Below are 23,433 nucleotides of genomic sequence, written 5' to 3' on the forward strand. Positions count from 1 at the left end.
CTTTATTTTAATTGTTTATGTATTTTAATTGAACTAAAGAGGTTAAGCCAGTGAATTCAGTGATTTCTTCTTCATCATTTGGAAAAGTGTGCACCCTACACCATCATTACTGACTTATTCTCCATTGAGATCCTGCGGGTTTGATATATGAGAAGAGTTGTAAGGATGTTCAGGCTCCTACCAGCAACCTTGACATTTTTATCCTATCCATAGTAATTGTTTGGTGTCATAACCCTCTCAATGGGGTTTCTCATCTATTCTCACCTCAATGGAAAGAATTTTTCCAAAGCCACATGACAGAGGAGAAATCTAAAACCTTAGCAAGAATTTACCGAGTCTCAGGTCAATTTGGATTTAGAATCTGATACACATGCCACTCTTTAAAACCTTTTTGTTAGAGACCTTTCGAATAAGTTACAGTTAGTGAGTCTCTCAAGAAATATGTGTCAGCCTGTCACATTATCATGCTCGCCAGTTCTCTGTAAAACTGCATACTGTTGAGGGCAAAGAAAAGCATGTCAAAAAATTGATGGTCAAATGGTTGGCTTATTGCAGTGAATATAGAACAGTGAAGACAAGGTGAATCAGCCTCTAGGTGACACTGTGATGGATAGGTGTTTCCTTTTTGGAACAGTCCCAGGACACAGTATAGAAATTGTTTTCTGAAAGTCGGCTTAACAAAGGCTCCCTCTGCAAATACACAGCAAGGAGCCACACAATATAAACTGCCCCCCCGGGGGCCATGGCGTAGCCACGCCCTCCTCCCCCCCCCCCCCCCACCAGCCGTGACCATAGCTCAGTTCTCCAACCAATGACTCCTACTTTGTTCTTCCCTCTTTATCCTTATTTTGAGTTAGAATTTATAACATGATAAGAAAGGAGATCAGAATAAATCTTTGATCTTTTCCCAAAAGCTGGCGGGGTGTGGTAGGGAGAGATGACCTAGGGACTGGAGACCTTGGAGTGTAGAAGGTAGAATAAGGGCAGAAAGTAAGCAGAAGGTGATAGAAGGTAGCGGCACCTCAAGTGGTTAGAAACCTGCCTCCCAGCCCTCTCCTTTCAGCAGACGGAGTCTTCACACGGCCCCTTGAAAGGCAGCCATTTCCCTTGTAGATCCTGGGAGTCAGCACCTCACTGGAGAGGGGATTCTGTAGGCAACTTGGTCGCATTTTAATTTTATCCTTTATTCTAAAGTCTATTCTAAAAGTCTCCCAAGGCTCTTCATTTAGTTAGCTCTGTTGATAAGCCCTGCCCTGCCCCTGCAGTCTGAAAGCCTTCAACTAGTCTCCTGGGAGGCACATTGCACACACACAGGATAGAATGGAGACTGCAAGCTGCACGGTCCTCCAGGAAGCTTCCTGAATGGTAAAGGAGAGAGGCTTCCATGTCAGCATGGAGATCACCCCCAAATCATAGAACCCTCCCTGGCCCCCAAAGGAAATTGCCCTACATCCTCCCCCAGCCAGTTCTCTGTAGGTAGGCAGTTCCCTACCTCGCATCTCTTTCACTTGCCCCCTTCACCCCTACAATTGAAATGTTATCATCCCACAGTGGCAGTTAGCTTACATGATATGGAATTTTGTGCCACATGGCTTCATGGCAGGGTTTTGCAATGGCTAACACTTAAAGGGCTTTTTGGAATTTTGCATGATATGTAATGAAGTGCCAGGAGGCTTAAACATTGGAAAAAGAGTTTCATCGGAAGATGAAGGGGTCTTCTAGGAACTGACGAACAACTGAGACCCCTAGCCGGCTTCTTTGCTTCCAGATTCTCTATTATGGGCTTGGCATTGAGTGAGGGAGTGGGAAGGGGTAACATAGGTATTTGAGGACCCAATCTAGGTGCTTTCTGTGTAATTTGCATCACAATTGCCCCGGTTATTAATATTCTGCATGCAAAAGTGGGATGAATTTCAAGCCCAGGAAGTTTCCCTAGCTCTCCTTAGAGATCTGGGCCACACTTCTGGGTGAATGAACATTCTTGACAGAAAGTAAATGACAAGCCTGTCTATGGACAATAGCTTACATATTTGTCAGAGGACATGGACATCTGCAGAAGTGTGGCACTCCAAATCAGAATAGCCCCAGGGAATAGGGAGTCCCAGCCTTCCATTAAAATCAGCTTCAGGGCAAGAGTTCCAGTACTGCCTGTAACTGTGGGTGTGGAGCCTGTGAGCTGCCTCCCTTTGAATTCATGGTCCTATCTCTGTTTTCTCTCTAGGCCCTCCCCTACGTCTGCCTTTTGATTGCCATGCTTTTCTTCATCTATGCCATCATCGGGATGCAGGTGAGCTGGTATATTGGGGCCTGGTTGGGGACAGTGACAGATTGTCACTGGCTCACCAGCCTTAGCATCCAAGGTGGATGAACCCCTTGGATTCATCAAAAAGGGATGAACCCCTTTTTGCCTATGGGCTTGCTCCCAAGATCTTATTGCAATATCACCTTGGGAATTTTACATATGCACGGTTCCCCACTCAGGTTACCAAGGTATTTGCAGTACAAATCTGGTACAGGGGTTTCATCTGAGGTTATCAGATCATGGTGCTGACTTACAAGTAGTGGGACTTCTGTGAACACAATAGGACTAAAGCAAAAGTGACACCACTGTTCTTAGCCAGAGAGGTCTCGCATAAGACCAAGGAGGGGGTGAGGCTCATGATGATCCATTTCTCAGCATCTCCCATATTTGAGCTAGACCTAAAAGAAGGTCAGATGGTTGTTCCCTCATACACAACAGCACAAAATATATCTGAGTTAAGTCTTGAATGGCTGAGATTTACACCCTAAGACCTACCACTGGGAACAACTCAAAGGGATCCTAGCAGCCTGCCTAATCCTAGGGACACCCAAGGGCCATGTTTCCATCCTGGATATTCATGCAGGTAGCCAGAGGTCCACTGAGCAGAAGATGTCATAAGATCTTCCTAAAGTGACTGTCATTTGTGGCAGGTGGACTCCTACTATAAACAGTCAGTGACACATCCCATGAACATATCCAGTTAGATACACTGGACTGTCTGCTTGTTTCAGGGGGGCTAACTTTCTGACTTGGAGATGTTGAGACTAAACCCTAGCATGGAAATTCAGCCAAGTGGCAGTCTCCTGCAGTCAGGCAGTCTGGCTGCCTTTGGACTGCCAGCTGCCTTCTCAACAGTGCCTGCCATCTGGAGCCACTGCACACATCTCCCATGCTTGCTGTGTCAGCAGCCTTTTGCCAAAGCATCTCTGAAATGTCTCTTCTTTATGCTCCTCTCTCTTGCATGCACTTCTTAATTTTGTTCATCTCCTAATTGTATTACTGGAGAGATTTTTGTTCTCCCAAAATACAATAGAATGTCAAGTATCAAAAAGCGTGAGACTTGGTTGAGAAGTAGTGAGTTCTCCTTTAATGAAGATATTTCAGGAGAAATGCCATGATGGCGTCAGAGCTGTGCTGTAAGCAGAATCCCTATGGAAATTTACGATCAGCTTGATGATGTCTATTAAGTCCCTTCTAACTCTCAAATATTTGATTCTAGAATTTAAATGTTCTTGAACAGCCAAATGAAACTTAAATTTTTGTCCATGATTAAAATAGCTCTTACCTCCTTTCATCTTCAGTCAAAATAAACTAGAATAACACCATCTCTAGTACTAAACTATTAGCATTATTGCTGATAATGATGATAATGCCGTTTACCAATACTTGAATTCCTGGGTGTGCCAAACACTCTCCAAAATGTTCTAACCCCATTCTTCTTCCCTGTCTGCAGGCACACGCACAATACGTGACTAACGTATTTGAAAGTGATGTGAAAATGTTTATGGGTGGGTTTCATTGTCTCCATTGACGCTTAACATGGTTAAGTAACTTATAACATACTCAAGGTCCCAGTAAGTGGGAGAGCTGAGTTTAATTAAATCTCAGCTCTGTCTGCTGTACAACCCATATTCTTAGTGTACGACATGTTCTCTCTCCTCCCACCAACAAGCAAATACAAGTATTTATTTGACCCATTGGTGGGAGGTGGGAGCTGTTCAGTCATGAAATTGTGATATTTACAATAACTGCAATGTCTAATATCTTATTGCCCTTAGACTTCTTCCCCCAAAATAGGAGCACTGTTTCCATTACACAGGGACACAAATGGCTTTCCCACTGTGACTTGCCTTTAGAGAGCCATCCTCCTCCTGGTGCATGATAGAAACCCCACACTGTGCACAATGCAGATACGTAGCTTGTGGCTAGAGAAATTGTATCTGGTATAGTCACAACAAAGTAGAGGGATCCATCCAAACAGAGAAACATAAAGGCAGGAGACCAGTATTGGAAAAATAAATAGGAACAGGATGAATCTGTGAGAAGACCATTATTCTGAACTTTCACAGTCATCTTGGAAGAAGAGAATTTTGCAGAGGAATCTGAAGAGGGAAGGAAGGAGTAACTTGCTGGGTATGGGAAACAGTCCAGGGGCACAGATCATTAGGAGGTGAGGCTTTCCGCCTCAGCTCCTCCACTGACAAGCTCTACAAACGTGGTCAAGTCACCGAACCTCTCTGGGCCTTAACACCCTCACCAGAACCATAGATGAGTTGGATAGATGTCTTCACAGGTCGTTTTATGTTCTAAAGTTCTGTGATTCCAAGTGAAAGTAGATTTAAGCTTGTACTTCCGTTAAGCGTTCTGGTGGGTCTCAGTATCTCTTCTTTTTCTTTCATGCCCTTTTGGTGTAGGAAATTTGGTCTGGGACAAGGACTAAGTGAAAAGCTAAAAAATAAAAAATGAATAAATAAATAGAAGGTGGGATTTTAAAAACTGCCTTCACAATAAATATGTATTTATACATTTTTGGCTTGAGAACTATAGTCGATTCAAAACAGCTTCAGTTTCTTTGACTGTTACACACATACCTCATGCAAAATCACAGCATGCCCTCCCACTAGTTGATAGCTGGATAAGGTGTTTGAGAAAATCATAGTGAGGACAATTAATGGTGGTTTCAGGACTGTCAGAGGTAGAAAAAAACATTGTAAGTTGTGTGGATGTGATATGATAAATTGCAGATGTTGGGCCAAGAGAGTGAAAAGGAGAGAAGGTGATGTGAACACAGGTATAAGGATGTATGACAGTTTCCTCCCGGGGTGCCTGGAACTAAATGTGGTTGTTGGGGATTTTTTTCAGTTCTACTGTCTGTCTGTTTGTGGGCCCTCCACCCTCTTATCTTCTTCCTTCCTTTCTTCCCCTGTGCTGCCTACCTTGCCACTTCCGTTCTCCCTGAGAGACAAGTAGTATTTGGGTTTTGAAAAACAGTGTGGAGAACAAATCCCCAAAGCAGGTGTCAGTGGGAGTTACTTGAGTAAAATAGCTGGGGGCAGAGATCGTTCCTCAACTGCACATTCTAAAAACTGTTCGGGGGAAAAATGTGTTCCATTTAGCATATGTTAGATAAACTGAAGTATGTTAAATATAGTCTAGAAAGTGTCTCAAAGGGCTGGAAAAGTGACCTGTAAGCCTTCGGTTGTACCATCATTGACTTGTAGGAATAGATCCTGATACCTGAAACATGGTTGGGAGGAAAGTCCATGTGGAAGGGTACCCCTCTCATCCGAAGAGACTTAGGGTCTCAGAGTTCAACATTATTCACTGTCTGTGGATAAAGATCTCTGAGTTTTCCCTTCTTTTTTTTCTTTCATGTGAATTTACATAGTGACCACATTCTGGGCTCAAAGACCGAAAGCAGATTAGCAAATTCATTCTATAGCCGGTCTGCCCATTCTTTCTCCTTTTCTAAGTATCCAGTTGTCCTGACTTTCTTCATCCTATTGGTCTGGACTTTGCTTTGTGTGCATTCATTGTCATGGACTCTAGATTATAGATGTTTTGACTTTCTGAAATTGGGCTCTCTGGATGGAAACATATCCAAGGAAGATAGAGGTGCCCCTCTGTGACCCAAACCGCTTGCAAATTCCAGGGCAGCACCCGCCCAAGCTGTCAATCACATGTTCTACAAATACACATATTCCCATCATTACTACCTGAGACAGAAAGACAGGGGTAGCTCCTTCCCTGCACTTCTGTTATGGGGTATGTCTTTGATAGACTGCTTGAGTACCATGGTGACAGGTACCATGGAAATAAAAAGACCAAATTAGGTGTGGGAGGAACTACGTACAGGCAGAATGACTTCAAAAAGATCTTGCCTTCTATGGTCTTTGGTCCTCTCTGCTGCAGAAGAATATAATTACTTGTTCATGTCCGGCCAGGAGCATGGGATCCATCAGCCTATCTGGGTTTGAGTTGTCTGCTTCAGGATTGGGCCATTGGGAAAGGCCATGCATATAGATTTGCCAACCCCATTAGATGAGGTGCATCTAATATTCATATGCAGGACACATCACACAGCTCAAGTCATGCTCTTTGTTTTTTGTTTTTCTCTTCAAGGTATTCGGAAACATAAAATTAGATGAGGAGAGTCACATCAACCGACACAACAACTTCCGGAGTTTCTTCGGGTCCCTCATGTTACTCTTCAGGTATCTGGATGCAAAACTCTTATACTGCGGCTCTCTTGTCGAGGGAGACAGAGTTACTCTGCCTCCTCCTCCTATTTGTCTCCTTGTTCTGCGTGTTCTGATCCTATCAGGATGTACAGTAGACTAGAGGCAGGGGTGGGGAGGTCCAGTGCCTCTGAAAAAATGCTCTGATGACAAGAGAAAGTTTCCTTGACATCTTTGACTCAGCGGTTAGTTTGTAAATTGCAAGTTCAGAACACGCATGCCAGGACTCTGAGTAGGGAGGGTGGGGACAGTTCCCTGCGGACCAAATTCCATTTAAGGGCCGAAACCCTGGATGGCCAGGTTTATGTGGCCCTAGAGAGTCCCATCACTATCTCTACCACTGTCAGCAGAGACTCCTGAAAAGACAGAGAAGCAGTGGGTGAGGTGACAGAGCCCAAGAGAGACCTCCTGGGCCCTCTTCTCTGGATAGAAAGTACTGGAGGGACACTAACTGGTCACAAAAGGAACCTGCAGAGAAGAGTAAGGGGTGGGTGAGTTGGGGAAGAGGGCCAAGGAGAGGATGAGACATGCAGACCTGATACTACTAACCAAAATCTCTTTTGGGCTCAGGAGTGCCACAGGTGAGGCCTGGCAGGAGATAATGCTGTCGTGCCTCGGGGAGAAAGGCTGTGAGCCCGACACCACTGCGCCATCAGGGCAGAATGAGAATGAGCGCTGTGGCACCGATCTGGCCTATGTTTACTTTGTCTCCTTCATCTTCTTCTGCTCCTTCTTGGTGAGCAAACCCTGTGCTCTTGGCTTGAGATGTGGCCTACTCTACCCTATCCCACCCCATCCTCCAAGAAACTCTTATTTATTTTGAAAGAGAGAGAGAGCAGGGAGGAGCAGAGAGACAGAGGAGAGAGAGAGAATCCCAAGCAGGCTCCACACCATCAAGTACAGAGCCCGATGCGTGGCTCGAACTCATGAACCATGAGATCATGACCTGAGCCGAGATCAAGAGTCACATGATCAACCAACCGAGCCACCCAGGTCCCCTCCCAAGGAACTTTTAAAGGCCAGGATCCTTAGCCAACTCCTGGGTGGGTGACTTCCCATGGCTGACACTGGACAGTTCTTGCTGCTTCTAGGGAAGGATTACTGTGAGAAGGAACAACAATTGGAGTGGAGTTTAGGGAATAGAGTATTGAGCTTCATGTTGAATCTGTTGTGACCTGGAGTAAATCTGTCTTCTCTATACTTCAGGTATAGTATCTTACAGGGAGGACTAAGAATATCTTATCTCTCTTTTGGAGACTTTCAAAAGAGAAAAGGTACCTTGGAAATACAAAGTGGTAGCATTAATAAGGTAGAGTGATGACAATATACGATGTAATAGATGTGATCTCTCTTCTGTCATTTTGTTTGATGACAGTTGGCCAGCTTGAGAGGCATGAAAGGAAATGGACTGTTTTGGGCATTAGTAAATATTAAGTGATATAGGTGAAGCATACCCACTTTGAAAATGGTGAGAAGCCCTAGATGGCCTTCTTAATTCTTTTTGGGAGAAAGCATGAGTTAGCACACCAGCATCCAGACATCCCTGCCCTGCACAGTCATGGACAAAGTGCTACCAGATAGGTTAAAGGGTCGGTCTGATGTTTCTGGCCACCCTGACACCCCTCAGCTTGGCTTCGCTGCTAATGTCACTCACTGAACAAGTCTAAAACTAAGGCAATACCACTGAAAAGTGGTTAATTTCACAGCCGTGCAGCAAGTGAATTATCTCATGGCCAAGCGTTTCTACTTCCCTAAAGTGATCATGAGGAGATTTGCCACATGTCTAGCTCTCTGGTGTGGAAAAGCAGCTTGCAGGCAGACTTTGGAGGGTGGTCAGCAGGTTAACATAGCAGAGAGTGAGCCAGCTAGAGACTTGGGTAGCCTGCCTTGTGTCTTGGCTTTGTTGCTGTTCTAGAATGGGCAAGACACTTTCCCTTTTGTAGCTTCTGTAAATGGGAGGGAAAATGAGTCGACATAAGGGTATTATTTTCATGGTGAGCGGGGATTTGTTTGAATACACTCTCTTCTTGGGGGTGTGAAAGGTTTTCAATGAAAAAGAATACAAAACAGTGTTTTACAGGCCCTGGGGAGAAACTGTGAGTGAGTTATAGTCGCTCTGTCAGCTGGAGTCCAAGGGAGAAAGGCATACGGGGGTATGAGTGCTTGTTGACGGGGCTGCTGTGGGGGTGATACGGAGCAGGTAGAAGGGCATGTGGACAGCTCAGCTTTATCCTACATGGTGTAAGTGTTTAATAATAAATATTTAAAAGAAACCAAGATATAACTGGAAAATTAATTAGAGACTATAAAGGTACTCAGAATTTTGAGATAGAGGGTGCTGCATAATTCACATTAATGTTATTTTTAAAGAGGCTATATTCAGGATGAGATGATCTGCTTTCAAATCTCAGCCCTGCATGAGACCGACTTTGTGACCTGGGGCAAGTCACACAGCTTCTTAACTCAAACCAACCACTCTAGACTTACTGATCTGCTGTGATGAGCCAGGCTGTGTGCTTGGAGGTGAGAATACAAATGTGTCCTTGGAGGCACATGTGCCCTCGAAGGGCTGATGATAATTAAGCCTGCCTCACAAGGTGAGAGGAGCATTAAAGCAAATAATAGGTGTGAGTGTGCACACCACGCTATAAAAGACTATACCAATATGAAGCGAAGATAATACTGTTTTATTAACATTAATAATAAGTACCTTGAAAGGAGTGTAAAACAAACGTGTGGCTATGTGGAAACCCCTTTAGAACCCAGGCAGTGATTGAATATATGTATTCACGGCGGCTCCAATCTCAGTGACGGAAAGAAAGGCCCAGCCCATGATTAGGTTCAGGTTTCATGAGACAGACCTCCCCGAATAACAGTGACTTAACCAAAAGAGATGTTTGTTTCTCTTGCACACCAGTGAAGTCTGGAGGAAGGCAGTACAGGCTTGTTTCGGTCGTTCCACAGAGTGGTGAGCACCCCAGACATCACCTCCAGGGGCTACACGCCTAGGCATCCGCTTGTATTCTAGGCAGTGGGACAGAGGAAGGCAAGCAGGAATGAGACTGGTTGTTAGGAAACAGCCAGCAGTCTGTCTGTATTGCGGAGAAGACTCCAACCACGACCTGTCTCCAGACTTTCTCCTTATCTTATATGCCGTCTGCCTATCTGGCACCTCCATCCACCTGGCCATTTTGCCTGGGAATCAACAGAGATCCAATCCTCTTGTCCCCTCAGGCAGTTCTGTCTCTCAGGCAGGACTCTTTCACTCGTGAAAGACAGAACACGAGGCTACATCTGGCCTAAGCAAAAAGGGATTTTACAGGCGTATGTAAATGAAGAGTCTTGGGGCAGGAGAGGCATTAGCAGGCTTGATCTGGCCCTCAGATGACATCACCAGGACCAAGTTTCTTTATTTATGGATCTCTTCCTCCAGGCTCCTCCCTGTGAGCTCTTTTCCAAACACCCCCAGCCTCTAGCCCCAAGATGGCTGTAGCAGCAGCTCTAGACCCCAGTCCTCACATATTCAAGACTCACAGGGAAGAACAAGTCTATTGCCCAGAAGGTTCAATACCATTTTATTGGCCTTGATTGGATCACCAATCACTGTGGCCCAGGAAGATGGGGTTCAGTGACTGATTGAGACCTGGGTCATAGGTGGTACCCCACTGAACCATATTAACTGGGTATAGGCGGCGGGGAGGATGCAGGGGGGGGGGGGCTGGTCCTCAAGAGACCAGATGTACAGTAAATGAGTTCTAGGCAGCCAAGAAACAATAAAACAGTGCTATTCAGGTGGTCTAGTTCTGTCAATACCATGTCCTTCGATTCTCCTATCTATACTACTCTCCTGCTACTGCCTTGGTTCAGAAGCACCACAAAACTCTCCCCTGCTTCCAGGGGCTCTTTCTGGATAAAATATATCTAGGTCTTTATCCTAGTTCAAACCCCTTTAGTGGATTCTGTTGCCTACTGCAAAATTGAGACCAGAAATGGGGGAACTATAGCCCGTGGATCATATCCGGCTTGCCACCTCTTTCTGTATGGCCCATGAGCTAGTGGTTTTTACATTCTTAAATGGTTAAGGAAAAAATAAAAGATGGATAATATTTCATGAACTGGAAATGATACAAAATTCACATTCATACCCCTTTCTGGTCCCGTTGTAACCTGTCTGTGTATGCTTCTTTTTTTTTTTTTTTTAAACTTTTTTTTTTCAACGTTCTATTTATTTTTTTTTGGGACAGAGAGAGATAGAGCATGAACGGGGGAGGGGCAGAGAGAGAGGGAGACACAGAATCGGAAACAGGCTCCAGGCTCTGAGCCATCAGCCCAGAGCCCGACGCGGGGCTCGAACTCACGGACCGCGAGATCGTGACCTGGCTGAAGTCGGACGCTTAACCGACTGCGCCACCCAGGCGCCCCTGTGTATACTTCTTAAATGGCTCATAAAAAATTTTACACCATTTGTGTGTTCCTCATACATCACAGTCTGTGCTAAATACTAAGTCTTTAAGAATATTCAAGGAACAGGTGAAGATCTGCTCTGTTTTAAGCAATGTGCTAGGCGTAGGAATGTATCTCTGGACAAAACTTTCTTCCTTCCCATCCTTAGCACCTGGATCTCTGCAGCACAGTGGGTGCACAATAAATGCTGTGCAAATGTTGTGCAAATAAGTGAGACAACGGGGTCTTGGAAGCCACTTCAGGGCGTGAATGGCTTCCAGGTCTTCACACAGTAAGCCACGCAGTCAGCTCTAAGACATCTTACCAGTTCTTCTGTTGGCTCCTTTTGTGGAGCAGGGTTGGGGGTGGGGGAGGCTAGAAGGGAGGATTGGTGTCAGGCCTTGACTTCGAGAATGTTGTCGCTCTTACTGCTCCCTCTGCTGCAATAACAAATTAATTGAACAGATAATGAAGTGACTCTTTTTGTGGGGTTCTTTCCAAATATAAAGTGGCATTGAAGAGTGAAATAATACACAGTGAAATGTGTGGAAATTCTGATGAAAACATGTGGCATTCAACAAGATGAATAGGGCTTTAGTTAGGAACTTCGGCCTCACACACTTTTGAATTCTTTATTGGCCTTGAAACCTGTTTTCCTGTGTTAGGTTTGTTTGCACTACCTAACTCCTCTTCTCCCCCATGCCCTCCAGATGCTCAACCTGTTTGTGGCCGTCATCATGGACAACTTTGAGTACCTGACTCGGGACTCATCCATCCTAGGGCCTCACCACTTGGACGAGTTTGTCCGCGTCTGGGCAGAATATGACAGAGCTGCATGGTGCGTAGGCCTCTCGACCATCCCAGTGGGGCCCATATCAAGGGCCTGTGGGGTTCCCAAGGAAGGGGTTGCAACCAGAGCCACCTAAAGGTCTGCCTGTTACAGAAGGAGAGGAGATTCCTCTCAGTCCTGGCCTGGGGAAGAGCTCAGACCCTCAGATTGGCTCTGGTATCCAGCCAGCCAACAAAAACATAGCTTCTTTATCTTCCTTTTCCCTCTCATTCCTTCTGTGACAGGCCTTCCTTTTCTTTGCCAATCTCATCACACAGTCTGCACCTCAGAGTGCTTGGTTTCAATCACCAGAGGGGCTTCCAGTAATCTTTTTCTTTTTCTTCCCTACCAGTGGTTAGTGGACTCCTTTGAGTGATTGGGGCGGGGAGAAGGGTGGGTTGACAGGAGTCTTCTGGGCCAGAACATCTGGCCATCACAGTAAGTGACATTAGCATTTTATCTCCCTCATCCCTCTCGAAAGACATGGTTTGAGATTGACTAAAATTATGTAGAAAACTGAGCAGGCTGTTTTTCCAACTGATCCCCTAAACACTTAAGGATTTTTGTATACAGAATTGAATTAAATGGCAGGAATTTGGATGAATAACCTCCCCCGATTTCTTTCACCGTCCAGTATTTCTCAGATGATGTGCCTCCTGGGCTTCCGAGCAGGGGTTGGCAAACTTCAGCTTCAAGGCTAAACATGGTCCACTGCCTGTTGTGTGAGTAAAGCTTATTAGAACACAGCCATCCACTCATTTATGTATAGTCTGTGGCAGCTTTCACACCATAAGGAAGAGTTGTGTAATTGTGACAAAGACAGTGTGACCCTCAAAATACAAAGCATTACCTGATCCTTTACCAAATAAGTTTGCCGATCCCTGCTTTAGAGGACAGAAACAGCATTTTGGCCCCTCACGGTTGAGGACAGGGTGACTGTTCTATAAGCACTTCCTTCCCAGGAACTTTTCTGTCCCATGTCATTTTAGTTCTAGGATCTTATCTCACCAATCTACCTATTCTGGTCCCCCTCTGAAAATACTACAAGAAATGCCATCCTTCACAGGAATGGCCCACGTTGCTTCCACCTGGAGCCCCTTCATAATCTGAGACTCATCCTAAAATCTTCCCTCCTGTGAGGCTGTTGAACTAGGGTCAAACGTCAAAAGAGTGAATCAGAATTCCTCTTCCCCTCAGTAATTGTTAATGACTTAGGGCACAGAGTTCTCTAAATCCATTCCTATTACGATGGCTGAGCAACGGCTTTTCCTCTCTGGATCTACTTTCTGGTAGATGGGCTGCTTAGAAAGCCATGGGTGCTGTGCTAGAGGGAACGTAGCCAGGGCTTGCATCAAATCAGCACTGTGGCCTTGGACAAGTCACTTTACTCTGAGCTTCCTCATCTGTAAATGGTGTTGATACCTGCCTGCTTTGAAGGGTGGTAGTAGGGATGATATGAAATCATGTATGTAACTGTTGTTATAACTGACAATAACTATACAGGAAAACAACCAGAAACTATGGAAAATTGGTTTGGAAAGCATGGATGGCCATGGGATTGGGAGCCTGAGAAGGGATGTCTTCACTCAACCTGAGGGGAGAACTGCTAGCAGAGAAGTTCATTGCTCACCTGGCCTCACTCAGGTGTCTTTAGCTCTCTGAAACCACAGCTTCCTGTGCTTTCATATTATCTTGGGACCCAAATACTATGTGCATTAAATATGTTCCTCCCGACTCATTCTGGCTGCTGGGAAGAAATGATTCCATGAGGACTAAAACAAACAAACAAACAAACAAACAAACAAAAAACCATGAGACTCAGATATAGGAGCTGTGAGAGAGCAAAAATAGAATGGAGAATCTCTTCTGCTTTGAAATTCACAGCGTCATGTTCTGGTTAGAGTTTCATTGGCCTTCTTTTTGAGATGCAGGGGAAAGAACTAACAGGGATAACGTGAGCCAATGTGTTCAAAAAGAAGACTCATACAGGATGCAGGGAACACCAGCCTATAGGCAGTACCAACCCACCCACATCCCAATCTCAGTAAGAAACAAAGAGCAAATGGTTAAATGAACTTCCTCTCAAGAATCAAGAGACTTGAAGTACTGATGAGCTGTTATTTAGAAAAAGAGGAGGAATTAACACCAAAATCAAAAAAAGGCTGGAAAGAGTAAAGCTGGGGCAAAGCCTCACGTGGCTGCTGGCAAGGACTGGATGCTCAGAGTGGACATGTGTGTTTATCATTTCCAGTGGAAACCGTGGTCCATACTGGGATGTTGCTTCCTTGTTCTGGTCTCTGAAAGAGCAGATGCTTTAGCTGCTGAAAAGGAATCGGTTGTTGTTTCTGTCCTTCTCACGGAAAGCCAGGACTCTCTAGCAGGCCCTTGTGAAAGAAGGTTGATGAGATAGGTCACCTTGTTCCTGGAATTCTGGCTGGATCTGACCAGGCTGCCTGTGGGCTGGCCGGCAGGAGCAGAGCCGGAGGAAGAGTGTCCACGGCTCCCTCCCAGGCTGCTCTCCCAGCACAGATCCAGGCGGGCTCCCACCGAGGGAGCAGAGCTCGCCCAAGCTGAACTTGGGAACAATCTGCCACCAAGAGAAGCAAAGCCTTTTGCAAATTCCCTTGTGCCAACTGAGCTCCTTGCTAATTAGCCTAATGGGAAATTTGTCTCTCACAGTCTGCAGAAAGATGCTGACTTCCCACTGCCCCTGACAAGTGGGTCTGAGTAACTGACTGTAATCAATGTCTGCGAAAAGCAAACAGTTGGGCAGTCCACTTCACGGCAGCCTGGCATCTGCTCTTGACAGCTGTCAGAGGCATTTGTGTGAACTCTCAGGCTGTGCTCTTCAAGCCTGGCTCAAGCCAGAGTCCATTTTCTGCATCTGACGAAGTGTGGGCCAGATAGGTGTCTCGGGGTGCTCTTGGTCATGCAGCAGCCCCTCTGGGCACTGGACGGGTTCTGATTTCCTTAGAAAATTGGGGGCAGTGCAGTTCAGCAAGGTGATGGTTCTCTGAGGCTCACTGCTCTCAGTCTCTCCTGGTTGGGTTTTACCAGGCCGGAGGGAAAAAGCTGCTCTCCCTCTTCCAGCCTTCAACATCATGGCTAAACTGTCCTGTCTTCCCCACCCTTCTCTGAGTGTCCTATTAACCCACCTGTGCTTCCTTTACAGCGGCAGGATCCCGTATAAGGATATGTACAAATTAGTGCGGGTGATCTCGCCGCCTCTGGGCCTGGGAGAGAACTGCCCCTACAGGGTGGCTTGCAAGGTTTGCCTCCCAGTCCCCAGCCATGACCGGCGGTGGGGTGCCACTTCGAACCCACCTCTCCGTTCTGCTCCACCACCGCTGCGCCACATGAGGGAACCTTCATGTTGCTTTCCTTTGAGTTTAAAGAGGTCCAAACACTCCCAGAACCAGCAGCTGTTACAGAAGGAAGAAGGGCACATTTTGGGGGGAAGGCAGAAAAAAGCACTTGATATGGAAGGCCGATTTGACCTCTCTCACTTTTCTGCACATGCACACAGTCATGTGTACGCGCGCGTGCGCGCACACACACACACATACACACACACACACACTCTGTCTCTCTCCCTCTCCCCACTCCATCTTAATCTGTAGATTTCACCAGAAGGACCTCCCCATCCTCCAGAGAATGCAGACGTCTTCACTGGAGAACAGAGAACCTCCTTTTGGTGAAAAGCAGCAGCATCCTCCCATGTGCAATGTAAAATGTGATTCTAGTTGTCCCTACCTCCGCCCATTCTCCAGCCCCTGGATAGTTTGGTCAGAAAGGATTGTAAAAGCCTGAGGACAGAAAGGAGGGGAGAAACCATAATGAATCAGGGCAGGAGGTGAGAGTGGTAAGAGAGGGTAGACTTGGGGTGTGTAGAAGAATGCAGTAGCTCAGGGGGTCTGCGAAGGTCTCTGTAGGGCAGCGGAGGCTCCCGAGCAGATTTCTTGCCTTAGGGGTCTTATGTGTAGCTTTGAGGGGATCGAGGGGGCCTGTCATAACTGCGACATCACTGCTTGTTTGTGAGACCAAGGACATTGCTCAGGGGCACATAGGACCCCCTCTTCAACTCTGCCAGACCCTGGGAACTGGAACAGGAGCGGCTCTGCCAAGCCACCGTCCGAGGCCAAACCCGCTAGCTAAGGAAGCATCTCCTGGCACCGCAGGAGAGAAGGGTGGGCTCTCTGGGCATAGCTCGGTCCGGCAGCTGGCAGAAGACTTAGGCCCAGGAAGATGCCAGCCGGGGCAATGGGAAGGACCTGGCGTGGGGTGGTGACACAGTGATTCCTGTACTCAGGAGGCCAAACAGCTGCCTCTGCTGAGACTCTTTAAACTCCGCCCCGGTGAAACCTGCAGCCGCATGTGGGGAGAGCCGGGAGGGCAGCATGGCATGCGAGATGCTCTTCCTCCTCCTGGTTTGGTCTCTTCTGTCCCCAGCATGCCATCGCCCTGGGGCATGCCCGGAGTAAAGAGCACTCTTCCCCGCAGAGCCAGGTGGAAGCAACTGGCCGGCTCCAAAAAGTAGCGCGCCACTTTCAGTGCAAGTTGCCGCCTCCTTTCGCACACACACCACAGAGGGGGATACACGATGTTCCGCCTGTGGGTTCAGAGGAGGAGAAGGGCCTGACATGCAGGTCGGGGCCCCGTCCCAGCCGGGGCCAGAAATCCTAACCCGTGGCTGGAGCACCGTCTATCCGTTTTATACCGCTCGCACACAGCCCTGGGAATTGAAAACAGGCTTGTGTTGTATGGAGGATGGATAGAGTGAGTAGCGAAGTAGGTAACAATCGACCACGAGGAGAAAACGCGTCCCCATGACTACGCAGCAGAGTCACGGGGACCAGAGGTTGCCACCAACGTTCCCGGGTCTGTGTGGGGCGTGATATAAATCCGCACCAGGATGGAGTCCCGTGTACGATTTGCCTCGATTAACAGGTTTCCTATTCTTTTTCTGTTTGTCCATTTTGTTTTGTTTCTCTTCTCCTGTTCTCTGTATTATTTTGTTTGTTTTGTTTTGGCTCTCTGGGAATGCCTGTTCTCCTTTCCTCCTGGTCTGCATCCTTCTCCTCACTTCCTTCCCTGCCCTGCCCACCCACCCCGTCTCCACTTACCACCCCTCCATGAGCAGTGGCCGCATCCATTACACTGAGATGTATGAAATGCTGACTCTCATGTCACCACCGCTAGGCCTCGGCAAGAGATGTCCCTCCAAAGTGGCATATAAGGTAGACCACCCCTTCCTTTGTTCTGGGCTACAGACCAACAGGAGGGAGGCCAGAACATGGGGAGGAAGCTGGGCCCGGGAGGTGGAGGAGGGAACCAAGGGGAAAAGAATGATGAGGTCAAAGGGCAAGGAAGGTTCCTGGAAGTATGGAGTCCTGAAACAATATGAGGAATGATTGGCAAGAGTCTTCACCGTGGGGCTTGTTATGTGTTCTTCTGCGTGTCTCCAAGCGTGTGGCTTCTTGTGAGCAGATGACTAGAAAGGAAGTATTAAGTAGCGTGTTTGCTCAGAGGAGGCAGAGTGGTGGCCTGCAGGATAGCATGTATGGGCAAGAAGGAAGCGAACAGCAAAACTGCTATCAGAGCCTAGAAAAAACCTCCAATCAGATAAGCTGAGGAAATGATGCAGAAATTTGTCTAAACATGGTTCAAATTTTTAGGAGAGAGGCAAACCCTTAATGAATGTCTTCTTCTTTGATATAGGAAGGAACTGTGGCATGGTTCCTTCTAGGTATTAGAAAAAAAGAAGAACGTGACTTCTAGGATACATGATGAAGAATCCAGGCCCCTTCCCCCACCAGCCCAGCTGCCCGGTTCTCTTGTCAGTACAAGGGAAAAGGTGACATTGGGCACAAGTTGCACTCAGCATTAGATTTGCATTATTGGCATGACTGATTTGGGGGCTGGCCCTGGAGTTATGGGTGGATTCCCCATGGCTTGCTCAGAGTAGCAGCATACATTGGAAGTCACCCGCCATTAGGGTACTCAGAGCTTTGGGGCCTGATTTTTTTTTTCTCCACCCATTAGTAATAGTTACTGTTTGGTGTTTAGACTGACCCAGAACTCTGGAGCTCTTTCATCTAGGAATATACCACAGCAATGTGGCCACTTCTCTAGAAGCTTAAGGAAGTGGGAGAGAGATGGAACTCAGATACAAACAAGAAACTGACTTTACACTCTAAGACACCATGTCTGTAGAATCACATTAGGCCAGATGTTCCACTGCCTTGGGAAGAGACATGTCCCTCCCTGCTAGGCTGGTGGTTCTGCCAGAGGACCTGCTGCTGCTGCTGCCTCCAACTTGTACAGCTCCAGAGAGCATCTCCTTGGAACAGGGCCCTTGAGGGCCCAGTACATGGCTCTTCATGTGCAGCTTATGGGCTGGCATCCTTTTTGCTCATGATGGCCACATCCCAAAGTACCAGGTGGTAGAATGTGGCCTTGAGTTTTTTGAATGTCGGGGATGAAGCTTGGCGGGTTGAAGGGGCGTGGGGACTGGAGGAAAAGTTAAAGGATTCCAAAAGCAATATACTCTCTGGAAAGTGGATTTGGCCATTTCAGTTTGATCCCTTCTTTTGGGTGAGGGGAACAAGGCCTGCCCACTCTGCTCCTGCCTTGGTCACCCTTCTCTCATTCTCTCTCCTCTGCTGTTCCCAGCTTTCTTCCCCTGTACCCTGTTTGCACTCTCCTCCTTTTCCATCCTGCTCCACCTCATCCACCTTTGGATAAGTTGGACTTATGCATGTTCAATCACGTGCTGGCAAATTTCACCTTTTAAAGACTCAAAAAGGGGGGCATCAGGATGCATATTTCAACAGATAAGCAAAGCAAAATCTCTCCCATCACTACCTTTCCATGTGAGTTTTGGGGGTATCCATGGGACAAGGGGAAAGAGAGAGCAGCCTTGCATCAGGGAATGGAGCCACCTCCCAGAGCTGACTCCTTTCTCTGAGCCACTTCTTTTAGAAATCACTTTCCATCCCTATTAAAGACATTCTTAGGACCATGGAGGAGTCCTCAAGAATGATTAGTCTTCCTTCTTTTGGAATTTGGCAACATTCTCTGGGGGGAGGGGGGGGGGACTAAACAGCAGCAAATGAGCCATAAGTGAGAAGCAGGGAGAGGAGGTGGGACCGGGGATGGGGAATCCTTGCCCTTCTTTTTTGTCTCAGCATTGACCTCCACACTTTTCTTCTCTTCTCACCAAGGTTTCTTTCGATATTTTTTTTCCCTCCTGCTCTTTCTTTTCTCTCTTTCACACAGAGGTTGGTCCTGATGAATATGCCAGTAGCTGAGGACATGACAGTCCACTTCACCTCCACACTCATGGCTCTGATACGGACAGCACTGGACATCAAAATCGCCAAAGGTAAGCCAGGAAAGGAAAATGGGACTCTGGAATGACTCACCCAAGGTGGCACAGGACAGAGCTGTTTGAACATTGCATCCATCTGACAATGTCGTGATCTGAAAATCAACTATCAGGGTCCTAGTTTCACCTCTGACCCAATCACTATAATGTCTGCCATTTCTTCCTGGAAAATAAATGACTGGTCTGACAATCTCTGAGCCTCCTTTCAGCTTTACCAGGATGTGGTCTTCAGTGAATGGAACATAGTAGGCATCTTAGAAATATTTGTTTATTGAACAATGAGTTTTAATTTTGTTCTTTTTGTTTCTTATGTGGTATCTCTAATGCTCTGGAAGGTTTGTGGCAGATACCATCAGGGCCGTTCTTTGCTCTTCTTGATTTCCGGTTCAGTGATTGAGGAGAAAAAAGGTTTATTACTTCCAGATGGGCATCCAGCCTTCCTGCTCTTGCCTGATCCAAATCCTTCTTAAAATCAGGTCACTCAGACTATGGAGTCAGAGTTGCCGGAAGAATTGATGTATGTATAATGAGTCAGGGGAGGCTCCTTGTGGCTCTTTTCATCTTTCCCTCTGATATATTAAGAACCTGGAGGTATTTCAAATGAATGAGGAAGCTGAGCTTGGTCTTGGGGCCTCAGATCTTGTGGCAGGATATTCCTGAGTCACTAAAAATGGGAGCCAAAATGTGTTCTTCTTCAGCAGAAAGACGTGGTATTACAAGATCCACTGTCACGAAGTGCCAAGATTTCCTCTGAGACTATGAGGTGCCATGCTGATTCAGCTCCTCCCCCCACCTGCTCCCTGGGTACTGGTTATTTGTATGTCTTTTTTATTTATTGAAGTTTATTTTATTCTAGGTGGTGCAGACAGACAGCAGCTAGACTCAGAACTACAAAAGGAGACCCTGGCCATCTGGCCTCACCTATCCCAGAAGATGCTAGATCTGCTCGTGCCCATGCCCAAAGGTGTGGGTCTCCTCCTGGGTATCGTTGTCACGTTGAGCTCAGCATACCAAGGCCACATCTTTTAGAACACTGAGTGATCAAGGAGATAAGGGAAGGTTGCTCTTTTATTCTTAGGAAACCCAAATCTCCCACTCCTTAATTCCTTTGGCGTGAATTGAAAACATTTTCTCAAGATAGGTCACTGTAGTCGTGGGTGAAACTTCTTGGGTGCATAGCTCTCTCCCTACCCATAATACTGTTCAGCAAACCCTCATGCAGGTGGGAATAGGGTGCCGTTACTTAGACATGGAAATCTAGACCAGTGGAGGTGATGCTTACTCACATGTGGTTTCTCATCAGTACCCCTACTCTCACTGGGTGGCTATGGAAGCTCCCAAAGATAGACATGCAGCCTAGTCACTTTGTATCCTCAGGGTCTGGTGCATGTGGAGCTCTCAATAAATACTGGCTAGGTGGATGGCTGAGGGAGCAAACCTGGTTCAAAGAATGGGGAAGCTTGTGAGGTATCCTCACTCTCTGCCACCTGTCTTCTCCCTGTTCCCTTCCATGCCACATTTGTGTTTTTAGCCTCTGACCTGACTGTGGGCAAAATCTATGCAGCAATGATGATCATGGACTACTATAAACAGAGTAAGGTGAAGAAGCAGAGGCAGCAGCTGGAGGAACAGGTGAGGGTCACTGACAGTATGGGAGGTGGGTGGGCCGTGAGGAGTCACATGACTCCCTATAGGGACAGGCCTGTGCTTAGCTGGGGCACAGTGCCCTGCAAGTGCTTAGAAGCAGAGGTAGGGGTGCAGCGTCCAGGAACTTTCTAGTTGTGGGGATTAGAAACCCAGTGGATCAGAGTATCAGGCATGTTCCTATCTTACCCAAGTAAATTGTATTCCCCACTCCACCAACACACCCCAGGGTCATATGAGTTCCTTTTTCCTCCTTCCTACTTTTAACACAGAAAAACGCACCCATGTTCCAGCGCATGGAGCCTTCATCTCTGCCTCAGGAGATCATTGCTAATGCCAAAGCCCTGCCTTATCTCCAGCAGGACCCTGTCTCAGGCTTGTGAGTATAACCAACGGGTCCACAGCTGCCCTGTTTGCATCCTGTCACCCATGCCATTGTGCAGGCCCAGAAATGCCCCAGAAATAATAGTCTGAGCCAAATGACCCTTTCTGTGAGGTGAAGACATTTTTTATTTTTATTTATGTATTTAATTTTTTTAATGTTTATTTTTGATAGAAAGAGACAGAGTGCAAGTGGGGGAGGGGCAGAGAGGGAGACACAGAATCTGAAGCAGGATCCAAGCTGTCAGCGCTGAGCCCGATGTGGGGCCCAAACTCACAAAGGAAGTTGGACACCTGACCGACTGAGCCACCCAGGTGCCCCATTACAATTTTTATTTTAAAATGTTATTCAGCAGGGGTAATAAAAGGCAGACAATGCATATTTGGTATTGTGGCCAGCTCAAGAGATAGCACTGGGAATGGACAAAGGAAAAAGGGCATAAGTTAGTGTCATCATTCAAACAAATAAGGAATTGGACATTAAATTAGTTGCCGAAGCTGAACTGGAATTTAAGTTTGTTATTCCTAACCTCTAGAGTATTCCCACTATGGTGCTATCTGTAATGAACAAAAGCAACTTTAGATCAGGCACAAAAAAAAAAAAAAAGTGTATATTGGAAGCAGAAACAAAACCTCAAGGAATTTGTCAACTCTTCTGAGTTGCAAGCCTTAGCCCCTACTTGTTAGTCATAAATGCTTTATTATACCATCCCTATCTCATTATAACATGGTTTTCCTCTCCTCAACAAGCATGTACAAGTACCCAAAGGGCAGAAATTCCTCTACCCCATGTAAATGAGGTTTTGTTGTTGGGTTTAACCCAGTCCTGGTTCTCATGGAGCCAATAATCACTAAATATCACAACTTTAGGAATCATCAGGGGAATGAAAGCCATTTGGAGTCTCTCACCATGATCCTTTCTGCCTGTGGTGTTGGATGCCTGTTTTTGAAAAACATTGATTTCAGAGGTCATAATCCAACACATTTACAAGAGAAGCAAAGGACCAACACCATGACCAAGGCAATTGCTCATTTTTACAAATATTTGATGTGATGAGGTAGCAAGGTATGGATTCTCCTGTCTACACAAAACCGGCAGATGTTTATCTTTGATCTGTGCGGGAAGGAGGTATGCCTGGAGCAGTGGAACCTTTCCAGTGGAAGGGTGTGCAGCATTTTTCAAGAGTCCTTGGCTTAGAAAGGAGACCACCCCTCTACCTAGACCTCTCTCACCAAAACATTTTGCTCTACATAACTCCCACATGGCATCAGTCCAACTTCTCTCTGTGTTTATTGATTCATTTACTCATTGATTTGACCAATATTTATTAAAACCCAATATGATGGAAAAGCTGGCTCAGGCACTAAGTATTTAGCAGTCAACATGATCACAGTCCCCATGGAGACAAATCCTGAAAGAAATTTACACAAGTGATGAAAGTTCTAATGGAGAAGGGTCGCCTATTGGAATACCACAGGAGGGAAGCAGCACACCTGGTCGGGGGGTTAGGGAAGTCTCTCTGTGGAAGTAATGTTTAAGTGAGACTCAGAGGCATGTTCTTCAAGAGAAGGGAGAAGGTGATAAGCTTCAGGAGCCTGATGGCTGGCTGGAGCACAGAGAGCTCAGTGAGGCAGCAGGTGACGAACTCCACTGGGGCCAGCATGTGGGAGCATTATAAATGGGATACGGGAGTGGGGTTTTACTCATCAGTGTGACATGATCAGACTTGAACTTTTCAAAGATCATTCTTGAATCCATTGTGGGCTTGGATCAGAGGGGGAGGAGTTTGAGAGACAGTACTGCTTTTGGTATGTGACTGCAATTGTGTAAATTATTAATGACTGTTCTTAGACTAACAAGAGGGAGATGGGGAGAGATGCAAAGACTTGAGATATTATCAGTAGGGAGACTGGATGGGAGTTGGTGATTGATTTGCCTCAGGGAGTAAAGGAGAGGGGAAAAATAAAAGATGACCCCCAAGTTTCTGGCATGAGCCTTTGGGATCGATGTTGGCACATGTCCTGAGAGGGGGACATTGGTCCCTCCATACCTTCTGCCCTTACTGAGCTTACACCTGGTGGGAAGCCAGTCATGAAACACAATTGTTGGAAAGAAGAAAAGCTGTCATTTTCAGTCATTTGTATAGGAAGAAAACAGTGTGGCAGAATCTGAGTCCATGTGAAAAGGGGACCTGCCAGTTCCGGCAGA

The 23,433-nt window shown here is 46.5% G+C and overlaps 1 protein-coding gene across 10 annotated transcripts in view; it reads left to right on the top strand.

Moving 5' to 3' along the window:
- The window catches only part of CACNA1E (calcium voltage-gated channel subunit alpha1 E), a 497,854-nt gene that overhangs the window by 455,577 nt on the left and 18,844 nt on the right, over nt 1-23,433 (top strand). For 6 of the 10 annotated variants that reach the window (XM_045452575.1, XM_045452582.1, XM_045452578.1 and 3 more), the window contains 9 exons: nt 2,222-2,287; nt 6,425-6,516; nt 7,111-7,276; nt 11,694-11,821; nt 16,953-17,049; nt 19,091-19,196; nt 20,056-20,163; nt 20,731-20,831; nt 21,116-21,222. In XM_045452575.1, the coding sequence (XP_045308531.1) occupies nt 2,222-2,287; nt 6,425-6,516; nt 7,111-7,276; nt 11,694-11,821; nt 16,953-17,049; nt 19,091-19,196; nt 20,056-20,163; nt 20,731-20,831; nt 21,116-21,222 (971 nt within the window). Of the gene's footprint in view, nt 1-2,221; nt 2,288-6,424; nt 6,517-7,110; nt 7,277-11,693; nt 11,822-14,984; nt 15,082-16,952; nt 17,050-19,090; nt 19,199-20,055; nt 20,164-20,730; nt 20,832-21,115; nt 21,223-23,433 lie in introns of those variants that run through there. The other 4 variants (XM_045452580.1, XM_045452576.1, XM_045452584.1 and 1 more) reach the window with 2 other exon arrangements.

The sequence above is a fragment of the Leopardus geoffroyi genome, chromosome C3 (assembly GCF_018350155.1).
Source record: "Leopardus geoffroyi isolate Oge1 chromosome C3, O.geoffroyi_Oge1_pat1.0, whole genome shotgun sequence".
Taxonomy (NCBI): Eukaryota; Metazoa; Chordata; class Mammalia; order Carnivora; family Felidae; genus Leopardus; species Leopardus geoffroyi.